This window comes from Oncorhynchus clarkii, chromosome 1, assembly GCF_045791955.1.
Source record: "Oncorhynchus clarkii lewisi isolate Uvic-CL-2024 chromosome 1, UVic_Ocla_1.0, whole genome shotgun sequence".
NCBI classification, from domain to species: Eukaryota; Metazoa; Chordata; class Actinopteri; order Salmoniformes; family Salmonidae; genus Oncorhynchus; species Oncorhynchus clarkii.
In genome coordinates, this window is record NC_092147.1 from 77,556,138 (window position 1) to 77,570,552 (window position 14,415).

Genomic DNA, 14,415 nt, shown 5'->3' on the forward strand with positions numbered 1-14,415 from the left:
ATGGTCTATATTAGAGATCGACCGATTTAATTAGGGCCGATTTTTAACTTTTCATAACAATCGGAAATCTGTATTTTTGGGTGCCGATTTGCCTTTTTTTTTGTGGCAATTTGCCTTTTTTATTTAACTAGGCAGGTCAGTTAAGAAAACATTCTTATTTTCAATGACGGCTTAGGAATGGTGGGTTAACTGCCTTGTTCAGGGGCAGAAAGACAGATTTTCACCTTGTCAGCTCGGGGGATCCAATCTTGCAACCAGTTAACGAGTCCAATGCAATAACGACCTCTTGTTGCACTCCACAAGGAGTTAAGTGAATGCAGTAAGCCAAGGTAAGTTGCTAGCTAGCATTACATTTATCTTATATTATCTAGCGTGTCCTGCGTTGCATATAATCTGACTGAGCATACAAATATCTAAGTATTTGACTGAGCGATGGTTGCAGAAGCAGGTGCGTAAACATTCATTCAAACAGCACTTTCGTGTGCTTTGATAGCAGCGCTTCGTTGTGCGTCAATCATTGCGCTGTTTATGACTTCAAGCTTATCAACTCCCGAGATGAGGCTCGTGTTACCGAAGTGAAATGGCTAGCTAGTTAGCGCAAGCTAATTGTCGTTGTGTTGCTGGTTCGAGCCCAGGGAGGAGAGGGACGGAAGCTATACTGTTACACTGGCAATACTAAAGTGCCTATAAGAACATCCAATAGTCAAAGGTTAATGAAATACAAATGGTATAGAGGGAAATAGTCCTATAATTCCTATAACTACAACCTAAAACTTCTTACCTGGGAATATTGAAGACTCATGTTAAAAGGAACCACCAGCTTTCATATGTTCTCATGTTCTGAGCAAGGAACTCAAACATTAGCTTTCTTACATAGCACATATTGCACTTTTACTTCTCCAACACTTTGTTTTTATATTATTTAACCAAATTGAACATGTTTCATTATTTACTTGAGGCTAAATTGATTTTATTGATGTATTATATTAAGTTAAAATAAGTGTTCATTCAGTATTGTTGTAATTGTCATTATTACAAATACATTTTTTTTTTTTAATTGGCCGATTAATCGGTATCGGCTTTTTTGGTCCTCCAATTATCGGTATCGGCGTTGAAAAATCATAATCGGTCGACCTCTAGTCTATATGGTTTAAGCGTTATGGATTTAGAACATCCAATTTGTCGTTCTTGTCTATAAAGTGTGATTTGAGAGTGAACCTGAAAAAAAGAAAGGGAAATACACAGGGCACCTTCGCTGGGCTGTTTTGGGAATTATTATGCTAAATTTGAGCATACCTACTTCTCCAGGCACCACTATACCACTGGGTGGAGTCATCTACTCACTGATTTGTCATATGTGTTGGGGAGGGAAAAACACGTGAACATTTGCACAAGGGGAGGGAGAGATTCTCTGGGAGGGAGGCGGGGGAAGTTTATAGCTGCTGCGTCAGAGCATTAGATGTGTTCTGTGCTAGCAGACAGTCCGCTGACCTCAGTCGTACACCCTGAGAGAAGGGTCGAGAGGGAGGGGAAGAGACAGGCAGAGAAAGGGAGAGTGAGACAAGGAACACTGCAGTCTCACAGGAGGAAGGTTTGGTTGTCCCCCCCCATCTTCCACCTCGGTCCCCGCACCCCACCCGACTGCGGGCCAACACCGCACGCTGTCTGGAATGCCCTGCTGATACCTACATAGCGTCTCTATCATGGAAAACGGAAAAACGGAAAACGGAGACTCCCAGCCTCCGCCACAGTGGAAAGACAAGGGTATCCCTCTTCCTTATTTTACTGTTGCGGCAACCTTTTCAAGTTTTTTATTTAGCCATGATTGCAGGGTTCTATAGACCGATTTCATTTGTGAAATGGAAAGTAGTCTGTTTTGTTTTTAGGTGGTAGTTATTAAACAATGAGCAGGTATTGTGGACATTCGTAGGATGTTACTGGTAATGACTTTGGTAGTTTTGAGTGGGTTGTTGGAGGTTGCTTGTCCTATCCAATCATGCAAATCATTTACTCTATGAATGAGTAGCCATCTGTAGATAACCAATTGTTGGTAAGAGGCACTCTTAATGCTTCCATGATTGCTGGCAGATGACCTTTGGTCAGAGTAGTGCTGACCGGGGGGGGGGGGGGGGGAGTGTGTCCAAAGGTGCATAGTGGGAGGAGGGGCGTTAAGCAAAAGTGAGAACATTGTCTAATGATTTCCATGCAGCCTGGAGGTGACTCACCAGTGCACCAGGAGTCTCTTCCCCAGGGGTCTCTCTAACCCCTCTGACAAAAGTGCATGCTGAATGCAGGGCCAGCCTTCAGCTCTACAGTTTGCTGATGAGGCGTTAGAAAGGTGTATAGAAGTCAATTGTTCAGCATGTGTGAAACAGTGGTCAGTAGCCTCAATTTTTAAATGGATTCACATTTGCCCTATATGGCAAGCACCAGGTGATCCATGTGGCTTATGGCAGAAGAGATCTTCTAGTGTTTTCCAGGCCCAGCTGTAGCCATCTGCTTTCAGATCATACTGGGACATGGGTTGCCTAAGCATCACACTGGTGCTGTGGCTGTGCTCATATCAGCCGATGTCATGTGCTGCTGCCTTTGCATCATTCTGTGATGGAGAATGGCAATCGGCACACATTGCAACAAAGGGCCTCTGTGTCAACTCTATTTGACTAAATGGTATGTCATCCATTCCCGCAATTACTATCCGGCTGTGCACTATCAGTAAAGCATAAAAGAGGCACTTGGCCACTTTCGGATAAGGTAATGACATTAGTGTAGTAGTATTAGGCAAGCATAGGCGGCCTGACAACTCACACAATTTTTCTGTTGCTCTGTCGTTCTCTACATACTATAGTCTGCTACTGCCTTCATGGGACCGTCTCCGACCATTCTGGGTATCAAACCCAATGGCTAATTTATGAACTGCCGCATTTCTCACGTGTGTTCTGGCTCTGGGCCGACCCATTGGTTTCTGGACCAATCAGACTGCCCAAAAGTTTTCGCATTCGGTGAAGGGTCGACAAGGTACTTTGATCTAGACTCCAGTCGGTGTGGTGTAGCCATGGTATGAAGATGGGCAGAAACTGCATTTCCAATAGAAATCCTTGATCACACTTGTAGGCGATGTCATGGCGACGTTAGCTAGCAAAGCTCATGTGTAGAAACACAACATTTGGGTCTAACAGTCGTCTTGTGGCAAACTGCTCATGTGCCGTCTGTCAAATCAAAGACACTCCTTTGCGATTAAGTAGTTGTTTTTTTTTTACCAAAATGAAAACGTGTCCGTTGGTCACTTTCACAGGGTTGGAGTAATAACATGTTCAACTACTTAACTAAGGAAGAATTTTTCACTTCTCTCATCGACTTCTCAAACCCCGGCCTGGTCTGTTTAGTAACCGTTCCCGTAAGTCTTGTGATGTAGCGCCCTAGGTTTAGAAACTCTGTAGTTTTTGGCCGTAGCTAGCCTACACTAACATCCGGTTTTCAGGGATACAGTATTTTCAACATGACTTCTGTTTCCCTTGTAAAACGGAAGTGGGAACTCCACTCTACTTCTTTCTACTTCTGCCATGTTAAGTTAGGCCAGAGCAAGGAGTCTGGGTAGCCAGGCAAAGCATAGTACTGTTGTTTCTCTTTGAATATGATAACGGGTGAATTGATTTCCAATGGGCATGTATTCTGATTCTAGAGTTTGACTGGTTCCAACTGGGGCATTAGGGCTACAAAAATCTGTTCTTACTAACATGGAATCACTGTCAGGCACTTGTTGCTAAATATTGGTCCACAGCTTTAAATGGTTGTATGAAAGACTTTAAATAAATTGCAAACTGCCTCTGGTGGTCTGTTTCTGCATTTGTTGGAATATGGCTTTGTTACTCCTAATTTTATATTTGATCTGGCTTTGTAGGTCTGCAAGATGCACTGTTGTGTTGTTGATTTGAACTGGTCAACATTTGCAGAGTTATGTAACATTTACCACACCACCTACTCCCCAATTTTCATTCCGTGTTGAAACCAAATGATTATTCATGCAAAGCTTTACCACACTTCACTCGAATTGTAGAAAAGCTCATTCACATATTTGCATTCGTCATGTATTGAAACGTATTATGGGTTAATTATTAAGGGCTGAGGCGCTGCAGAGCTGTGCATACAATTGTCTTTCTATCAAATCGACCTAGCAGGAGGTGAACTGCCTCGCTCTCCCTCGCACAGCTGAGCTGGTGCTGAATGCGAGGAGGCTCAAGATGGATGCCAAACGGGGTTAGTGCTGTCATGCTCTTGTTTAAGATGCTGATTTTTTCACATCACATTTATATTCGATTGCATTAAATTAATGCAATGCATTTAATTAACCACTGCTTGACACATGCTTTGGTGGGAGGCAGATGTGAAGGAATTGAGCTGTGCGTGGCACGATACTGACGTTTATCTTTATGGGGGCTACACTGGCCTGATAGAAAGACATGGCGTTATCGAAGAATCATGGCGTTTTCCCTGTATCTATATCCCCTATGGATATATCAAAGACGAGTATATATACGAATATGGAGATGTATACGGAAGGACTTGATTAAAACATGGCGTGTTTATAGGATCAGATCAGCGTTGTTGATGATGCGTGGGCTATTTTTAAGTCCTCATGCTAGTGCATGCTTACCATGTGTAGCTAGACAGACACGTTCGGACTGAAAGGCCCCCCTTCACGTTTTTATTGATTGCACGTCAGCTAATATTGCTATCAACATTCTAGACATAGGGCCATGGTGATGCAAATTCTGGGTCCGGCCGGCTAAGGCTAATATGCTAGCTAGCTATGTATGGAAATACATGTAGCTAAGCTAGCTGGAAGCTAGCTTTTAAATTAGCTTTTCATTTGCCCAAAACCCTAACGGCGTCTCCGCCCAAAAACCGACACCTCACGACGTGGTCCATTTTTAAGCTAAGGGTACCGATTGTCTGACTTGTACCTCTGATTTGATGCCTCTCAAGAACCATTGTGACTTTTGACAGTCAAGTGTGTCCCTAGGCTGGATAAAACTGCCGATGCTGCTTATGGTCTTGGTCCTGCAGTGTTTTTAGGCATTCGATTTTTTTAGTGTCAGCTGTATGATCATATAATTTCAATCAAATTCATGCAACAAACGTCGTTGCTTTGGTACTTGATATGATTATCTTTTTGGCAGAAACTTGTCAGATGTGATTTAGATTTTCAACTATAAGCTCATTCATCACTTGTTAAGCCATTTGAAATCTGGCAGCCTGCTAAGTCATTTCACATTGCAGACTCGAACGATGTCAGCTTGCTGGCTAGCCTACGTTTTTGAAATTCGTCAACCAGTAGGAAATCGTCTGTTTCACATCTAATATTGTACACTGACCTGCTAGGAATCCCTGGTGAAACACAAGCATGGGTCTGTCCTGCCCCCAGCTCTGTAATTTTAGCCATCACCCAATCTTCACACAGAAATGGGCGCTAGGCCAATAACATGACTCCTATGAATGGACAATTACCTGCAGTGCTGTACTGGTACAGCAGTAAACTAAAACACCCAGGATTTCCTTTTATTGAAGTGCACGTATCCAGACATGTGGCTAGGAGCTAAGATTTTCATAGATTTCTCTCTGATTCATCCCGTCTCCACATCACCGCCATATAGCGTAGCATAATGTGTTGAAAGGAAGCCCACTGTTTTTTTTTGTGCTCATGCACTGCAGCTATCTGACCCTTTCCCTTCTCCCCTGCAGTGGTAGAGCTCCTGTACTGGCGCGATGTCAAGACCTCGGGCGTGGTGTTTGGCGCTAGCCTCTCCCTGCTGCTCTCCCTGACACTGTGCAGCATCGTCAGTGTCTCCTCCTACATCGGTCTGGCTCTCCTCTCTGTCACCATCTGCTTCAGGATATACAAGGGGATCCTGCAGGCCATCCAGAAGTCCGACGAAGGGCACCCATTCAAGTGAATAACCAATAACCAACTCAATTTACACCATGATGTATTGCAGACAACATCCATATATTCTATTACATCATACATGCCATGACATATTGCAGACAACATCCATATATTCTATTACATTATACATGCCATGACATATTGCAGACAACATCCATATATTCTGTTACATTATACATGCCATGACATATTGCAGACAACATCCATATATTCTATTACATCATACATGCCATGACATATTGCAGACAACATCCATATATTCTATTACATTATACATGCCATGACATATTGCAGACAACATCCATATATTCTATTACATTATACATGCCATGACATATTGCAGACAACATCCATATATTCTATTACATTATACATGCCATGACATATTGCAGACAACATCCATATATTCTATTACATTATACATGCCATGACATATTGCAGATAACATCCATATATTCTATTACATTATACATGCCATGACATATTGCAGACAACATCCATATATTCTATTACATTATACATGCCATGACATATTGCAGACAACATCCATATATTCTACTACATTATACATGCCATGACATATTGCAGACAACATCCATATATTCTATTACATTATACATGCCATGACATATTGCAGACAACATCCATATATTCTATTACATTATACATGCCTTACTTCCAAGGGGCAGATTAGGATGCCAAGCAGCGTAACGTTGACGTCTCGCTTACATTTCTAATACCGCAGCCTTGTGGGCCTATTAGAAGAATATGAAAGGGGGATACCTAGTCAGTTCTCCAACTGAAAAGTGTCTTCTGCATTTAACCCAACCCCTCTGAATCAGAGGGGTGCAGCGGGCTGCATTAATCGACATCCACGTCTTTGGGGAACAGTGGGTTAACTGCCTTCCTCAGGGGCAGAACGACAGATTTTTACCTTGTCAGCTCGGGGATTCGATCTAGCAACCTTTCGGTTACTGGCCCAACTCTCTAACCACTAAGACCATGGAACGGTGATCAATATACCAAGGAAGTGTTTCCAAAGAGTATGCATCTATGTAGGGTTTGAGGATAATTCCATTTAGTCAATTCAGGAATTGAATTTCATTTAATTGACTGAATTGAAACCCCACATCAGTTTTAGGAATTTGCCATTTGAACATTAATCCAGCTACTTGGCTAATTGATAGAGATGGTTCTGTTGGAGTAAAACATTAACTTGAAAGCTGTTCAGGAGAAGTGAGCATCACTTGATTTGATGGGTTGCAGTGGTGGATATATTCTCAGCCATTAAGGGAGAAGGGACGTGGCTCCTATTTGAGAGTAAACATTGCCACTCAGTCGCACACAGAGCTGCAACTCAGTTTATCCCCGTTCCTGGCAGTGGCTCAAAGCCGCCTTATGAGTTCTCACTAACCACTTGTTAAGATTTGAATTAGCTGGGTTTAAGATTACAATCAAAATGCCTGGTACTCAGAAAGTTATAACTAAGCTGGTTCTTGGCTTTGCATTTAAGAAATCAATCTAGCATGAAAACAGAAAAAGGCTAACTATTCTCCTTGACAACCTGTGTGGGCTACAGAGGTTATTGTAGACCCTTCACCCATGTTTTGTGATTACGTTCTCCGTATTGCTGTTTGTGTTAAGGCACCATATTTGGATTCATGATTTGTCTTGCAACATACGTAGGTCGATCGCTCATGTTTTGTCTTGCAGGCTGTACCTGGATCAGGATGTGGCTCTGTCAGAGGGAACTGTCCATAAGTACAGCGACTGCGTTCTGGCACGGTTCAACACAACAGTCACTGAGCTGCGTCGCCTCTTCCTGGTTGAAGACCTGGTGGATTCCCTAAAGGTGAATGTTTATGCAACTGAAGATTTTACGGATGTAGGCCAACCTCCTGCATGAAAATATAATGCTTGTATAGGAGGTACGGTCACTCGTGACCTGCAAACCCATATTTGATTTCAGAATTGGTTAGGATAATAACAATTGACGACCTCCTGCTAGTTGGGGAGCCCTGCCTTAATAGCTACTGACATTTCAACTGAAAACATTTGCCCTTAAATCTATGATTACGTTCACATGTAAAATGAGTGGCTTTGAGCTTTCCTTTCGTTTTGTCCATGTACAGTCAGGCTGAAGTAGGTGTCTTAAGGGGGGAGACAGCAGCTGTTGAGAGCGATGAGGTTTCTACATGCTTGTCAACACCTTCCAGTTCAACTCTTGCCCTGTCCACTGCTAAGGCCACTCAAGCCCCCTCCTCCCAACCTGTCTGGCCCCTCTCTGTGGGTGGGGGTGTCTTTGGTCCTAGCCCGACCTCTGTTAGAGCAGTGGTTCCCAACTCCGGTCCTCAAGTACCCCCAACAGTACACATTTTTATTGTAACCCTGGACAAGAACACCTGATTCAACTAAACATCAAGCTCTCTGAGTTGAATTGGGTATGTTAGTCTGGGGCTTCAACAAAAATGTGCACTGTTGGAGGGTACAGTGAATTAGACCTCTGCCTATTCAACAGAGCCATTGGCTACATCAATTTAGGTTTATTAAGGTTCATGAAGTGTCATCTATTTATTCTGTAGTGTACCCTGTGAGCAGAGCGAAATAGTGACATCGTAAACCTCTGCCAAATGTCGTAAATAAACAACATCGCTTTGGCTACACCACTATGACCTTATTTATACATTTGGGACAAGGTATAAATGCTTGTTGATGTTTTGATTCCAGGTCAGAGATTCTCAGACAGTTTCTTTAGTTTTAAGTTTTAAGAGCTCTGTCTACCATGTCCATTTTTAAAGTGGGGCTACCCACCTTGCATATTACCATGTAAGGATGCATGCGATCCTGGATTACTCTGCAAAGTACCTAGTGTCTGTAAATGCCGTAGGAATGAATATGCTACATTACGGGAAATTGTTATAGAATATCTTTGCTAATCAATATATGGAAAATGGTCTCCTACATATTGGCCTAGTGTTTTAAACACACTGAAATAAAACCTGTCATTCTTCTCCCATTCAGTTTGCTGTGCTGATGTGGATTCTCACCTATGTTGGTGCCTTGTTCAACGGACTCACTCTCTTTATTCTGGGTAAGATGCTTTATAAATGGCAATTAATAACTTTTATAAAGGCATTTATGATGTTTTGTTGCTATGCTGCCTAGGGAAGCAGTATCATGTGATTAGCTCTGTAATACTCTCAGGAACAGGCCTAAGCTGGGTTTATTTCAGGATACCATGCGAGTCCAAATAGAGACAGTGGTTGACTGACAGGTTTCGGTCTGACACCCATTATAACCGCCAGCTTCCTTTTTAAATACTTTGACATGCATCTGATCCACCCTTCTGGGTATAAAGGGACATGCCATCAAGATACTGTTTAGAGATTGCAGCAGAGCCAGGTTGAATAATGCCATCTTGTTATAGAACATTATCTTATTTTTCTCCCTCCAGGTCTGGTTGGAATGTTTAGCTGCCCTATTGTCTATGAGAAGTACAAGGTATGAGCTGATAAATGTATGAAAAAAACAAGTTAATGTGAAGGAATCATAGAACACCCACACCTCTCGACAGTAACCACGAACCCCCCCCACACCTCAAGACAGTAACCACGATCCCCCCCGACACACCTCTCGACAGCAACCACGACCCCCCACGCGCCTCTCGACAGCAACCACGACCCCCCACGCGCCTCTCGACAGCAACCACGACCCCCCACGCGCCTCTCGACAGTAACCACGACCCCCCACGCGCCTCTCGACAGTAACCACGACCCCCCACGCGCCTCTCGACAGTAACCACGACCCCCCACGCGCCTCTCGACAGTAACCACGACCCCCCACGCGCCTCTCGACAGTAACCACGACCCCCACGCGCCTCTCGACAGTAACCACGGCGCGCCTCTCGACAGTAACCACGACCCCCACGCGCCTCTCGACAGTAACCCCCACGCGCCTCTCGACAGTAACCCCCACGCGCCTCTCGACAGTAACCCCCACGCGCCTCTCGACAGTAACCACGACGCGCCTCTCGACAGTAACCACGACCCCCACGCGCCTCTCGACAGTAACCACGGCGCGCCTCTCGACAGTAACCCCCACGCGCCTCTCGACAGTAACCACGACCCCCCCCACGCGCCTCTCGACAGTAACCACGACCCCACGCGCCTCTCGACAGTAACCACGACCCCCCCCCCACGCGCCTCTCGACAGTAACCACGACCCCCCACCCACGCGCCTCTCGACAGTAACCACGACCCCCCCCCACGCGCCTCTCGACAGTAACCACGACCCCCCACGCGCCTCTCGACAGTAACCACGATCCTCCCCCCACGCGCCTCTCGACAGTAACCACGATCCCCCCCACGCGCCTCTCGACAGTAACCACGATCCCCCCCCACGCGCCTCTCGACAGTAACCACGATCCCCCCCCCCCCCCCACGCGCCTCGACAGTAACCACGATCAATTGACTTCATAGTCAATTGAGGCAGAAGTATTATACCTGAGCTTTTCACTATAATTATTTTTATTTTGTTTTATTTTAGGTACAGATTGACCATTACGTGGGTATGGCCAGCAAGCAGGTTAAAGACATTATTGCAACGTAAGTAAATACCAGCGGACAAAATATAAATATATTGGCATTGTCTTAATGAAGAAAAGTAGGTATCCAAACAAAATACTTTCTTTCAATAACCATGTCAACTGTTGAGGCCCAAACGTTGTTGTGAAGTAAGTTAATACTGGAGGACAAAATGTAAATATCTTGGCAGTGATGTAATCAGACAAATATGAACCTTTCAAGTATTGAAAGTGTGTATGGAAGAGGAATGTGATTGAAGCCCTTTAGCCTTTTCTATTAATGACAGTAATGGGACAGTGGAATGAACTGTGTTGCATTCCAATGTCATTCCGTCAGGAAAATACAGAAATTAAAACACTTATTTTACATATCTGAATAATTAGATTTTATGAAATTCAGTGGCAATAAAACAAGGTCATTGTTGAATACTTTGGAAAAGAGTAGAAATCTGTGACATGAAATGCCTCATGTTATACCTCTTCAACATTTTGTGCACGTTTTTGTTCATGAGACATACACTGCTCAAAAAAATAAAGGAACACTTAAACAACACAATGTAACTCCAAGTCAATCACACTTCTGTGAAATCAAACTGTCCACTTAGGAAGCAACACTGATTGACAATAAATTTCACATGCTGTTGTGCAAATAGAATAGACAACAGGTGGAAATTATAGGCAATTAGCAAGACACCCCCAATAAAGGAGTGGTTCTGCAGGTGATAACCACAGACCACTTCTCAGTTCCTATGCTTCCTGGCTGATGTTTTGGTCACTTTTGAATGCTGGTGGGGCTTTCACTCTAGTGGTAGCATGAGACGGAGTCTACAACCCACACAAGTGGCTCAGGTAGTGCAGCTCATTCAGGATGGAACATCAATGCGAGCTGTGGCAAGGTTTGCTGTGTCTGTCAGCATAGTGTCCAGAGCATGGAGGCGATACCAGGAGACAGGCCAGTACATCAGGAGACGTGGAGGAGGCTGTAGATGGGCAACAACCCAGCAGCAGGACCGCTACCTCCGCCTTTGTGCAAGGAGGAGCAGGAGGAGCACTGCCAGAGCCCTGCAAAATGACCTCCAGCAGGCCACAAATGTGCATGTGTCTGCTCAAACGGTCAGAAACAGACTCCATGAGGGTGGTATGAGGGCCCGACGTCCACAGGCGGGGGTTGTGCTTACAGCCCAACACCGTGCAGGAAGTTTGGCATTTGCCAGAGAACCCCAAGATTGGCAAATTCGCCACTGGCGCCCTGTGCTGTTCCCAGATGAAAGTAGGTTCACACTGAGCACATGTGACAGTCTGGAGATGCCGTGGAGAACGTTCTGCTGCCTTCAACATCCTCCAACATGACCGGTTTGGCGGTGGTGGGTCAGTCATGGTGTGGGGTGGCATTTCTTTGGGGGGCCGCACAGCCCTCCATGTGCTCGCCAGAGGTAGCCTGACTGCCATTAGGTACCGAGATGAGATCCTCAGACCCCTTGTGAGACCATATGCTGGTGCGGTTGGCCCTGGGTTCCTCCTAATGCAAGACAATGCTAGACCTCATGTGGCTGGAGTGTGTCAGCAGTTCCTGCAAGAGGAAGGCATTGATGCTATGGACTAGCCCGCCCGTTCCCCAGACCTGAATCCAATTGAGCACATCTGGGACATCCTGTCTCGCTCCATCCACCAACGCCACGTTGCACCACAGACTGTCAAGGAGTTGGCGGATGCTTTAGTCCAGGTCTGGGAGGAGGTCCCTCAGGAGACCATCCGCCACCTCATCAGGAGCATGCCCAGGCGTTGTAGGGAGGTCATACAGGCACGTGGAGGCCACACACACACACTACTGAGCCTCATTTTGACTTGTTTTAAGGACATTACATCAAAGTTGGATCAGCCTGTAGTGTGGTTTTCCACTTTAATTTTGAGTGTGACTCCAAATCCAGACCTCCATGGGTTGATAAATTTGATTTCCATTGATGATTTTTGTGTGATTTTGTTGTCAGCACATTCAACTACGTAAAGAAAAACGTATTTAATAAGAATATTTCATTCATTCAGATCTAGGATGTGTTATTTTAGTGTTCCCTTTATTTTTTTGAGCAGTGTATATTGCATCATTTTACTGTTAATAGGTTCTGCAAGAATTCTATTATTGTAGACAAAAATGAAAGGTGTACAAGTGTTCCACCTGACCGAAGTTATCCAAACAGTGTTTACATGCACATTTTATCAAAAGGTATAACCCCACCCCTTGTATTCAATTAATTCAAAACCAGAATTTAATTACCTGAACACTTGAAATATCTTCTATGAACCTTTGGCTGGATGTTTATAATTACTTCATTTTTGTTTTTTTACAAGTTGGTATTGTGTACTTGTGACTGTCGTACCTTATTTGGTTTTTACGTAGCTGCACTCCTGCCTACATAATAAGTAGGCTATATTGAATTGAAGTGTTTTCTTGAGTTTTTACTCAGATTTCTTTTTTGAGTTTTTTTTTTAAAGCTGCATATTAACATCGTCTGTGACTAAAGCTGTGCCGCCTTTCACTTTCAGGGTGCAGTCCAAAGTCCCAGGACTGAAGCGTGTGAAGGCAGAGTAAAGAAAGAGAATGAGCCAGTCCCTGAGGCTCCCTATGAGAGGGTGGAGGGCACTCGGCGGGGGGTGGGGGGGCATGCACCCCTGCATAACTGCTATTTTCAATCTCTTTTCAGTTCATAATTCCTTGTTCCCTGAAACACCCTGGGTTATGTTTAAAAAATATATATATTATTCACCAGCTCAAAAGTGTTCAACTTTTGATTAACTAAATTGAACATGCTGATCTATCTGGCTTAAAATGCTAGTTTGTGTGAAATATGAAGAAAGAAAAAAAATAAGGCTTATTATTTTAATCTTGCACTTGGACCTGACCAGTGATGCGTTTTGAAATAAAATTGTGTTCCATGAGCTGGTTCATTTGTTCTCTCCCTTGATGCAGTGTTCAGAAAATTGGAATTGCATTGTCTTTTTTGTAATGAGGGAGGGTTAATTGGTACCTTTGTGGAAACCTGAATACCTGTCGTTATTTGGTATGATTAAGTTAGTGGTGTTTGTGATTTTACTGTTTTATTGATAGACTGTAGTTTCAAAGCTTCTAGCTCTCTTCAGTGGCTATTGAGTGTACTTGACACAAGGTGTTGACGTGTCATTGTGCTTGACGATGGTCTTTAATGCCAGCAGGGCGATAATCCATAGCACTTCATGCTTCTACTGTATTTCTAGCTAGAAACATTTAGAACATTTTAATGATCATTTCACCTCATGCAGCTGCCTATTTAAACTCTGGAAGAACACGTTTACAAAGAACTTAAGACAAAAAAAATGGACATACCATCTGTGGACCCAATATCTAAAGCTGCAAAATTATGTAACATGGAAACTTCAAGCATTGTTTATGCAAGTAATTGTGAATGATACTTCATACAATTGTAATGAACTCTTATGAGAACTGTTTGTGGAATGCATTGTGAAATAGAAACAATTACAATAAAGCTTATAGATGAATTACTGTGGATGTTTTTTCTCTCAGGCAAGCTGGAGGATTTAGAAAAGTAGCCACGGATATAGTTACAGAAACGACCTAAAACAACCCCATGGTCCTATAGGAAAGGATGTCGCTAACATTTTCCATCCCATAAGAATGGACTGTATGCTGAGCTGTTCTAAATAGCATGTAGGAATGTAAATACTTCCAGTATATGATGTAGTACACATTTGGCACGTAATGTCTGTCAATTTCGTAAATGCATTTTTAAATGATTTTATTGCCAGTGAAATTACGTTTAGCAGACGCTCTAATCCAGTGAATACAAAGTGTAAGGAATGTTGGGAGACTGAAAAAAGCTCAATGCCTTTAGTC

At 43.6% G+C, this 14,415-nt stretch overlaps 1 protein-coding gene across 6 annotated transcripts in view; it reads left to right on the plus strand.

Moving 5' to 3' along the window:
- Positions 1–14,060, plus strand: part of LOC139412766 (reticulon-1-A-like) — a 29,101-nt gene extending 15,041 nt beyond the window's left edge. For 5 of the 6 annotated variants that reach the window (XM_071159493.1, XM_071159477.1, XM_071159503.1 and 2 more), the window contains 6 exons: positions 5,743–5,950; positions 7,661–7,799; positions 8,969–9,038; positions 9,402–9,448; positions 10,493–10,551; positions 13,071–14,060. In XM_071159493.1, the coding sequence (XP_071015594.1) occupies positions 5,743–5,950; positions 7,661–7,799; positions 8,969–9,038; positions 9,402–9,448; positions 10,493–10,551; positions 13,071–13,116 (569 nt within the window). In that variant the 3' untranslated portion in view covers positions 13,117–14,060. Of the gene's footprint in view, positions 1–1,397; positions 1,765–5,742; positions 5,951–7,660; positions 7,800–8,968; positions 9,039–9,401; positions 9,449–10,492; positions 10,552–13,070 lie in introns of those variants that run through there. The other variant, XM_071159511.1, reaches the window with a different exon arrangement.
- Positions 14,061–14,415: the final 355 nt, after the last annotated feature.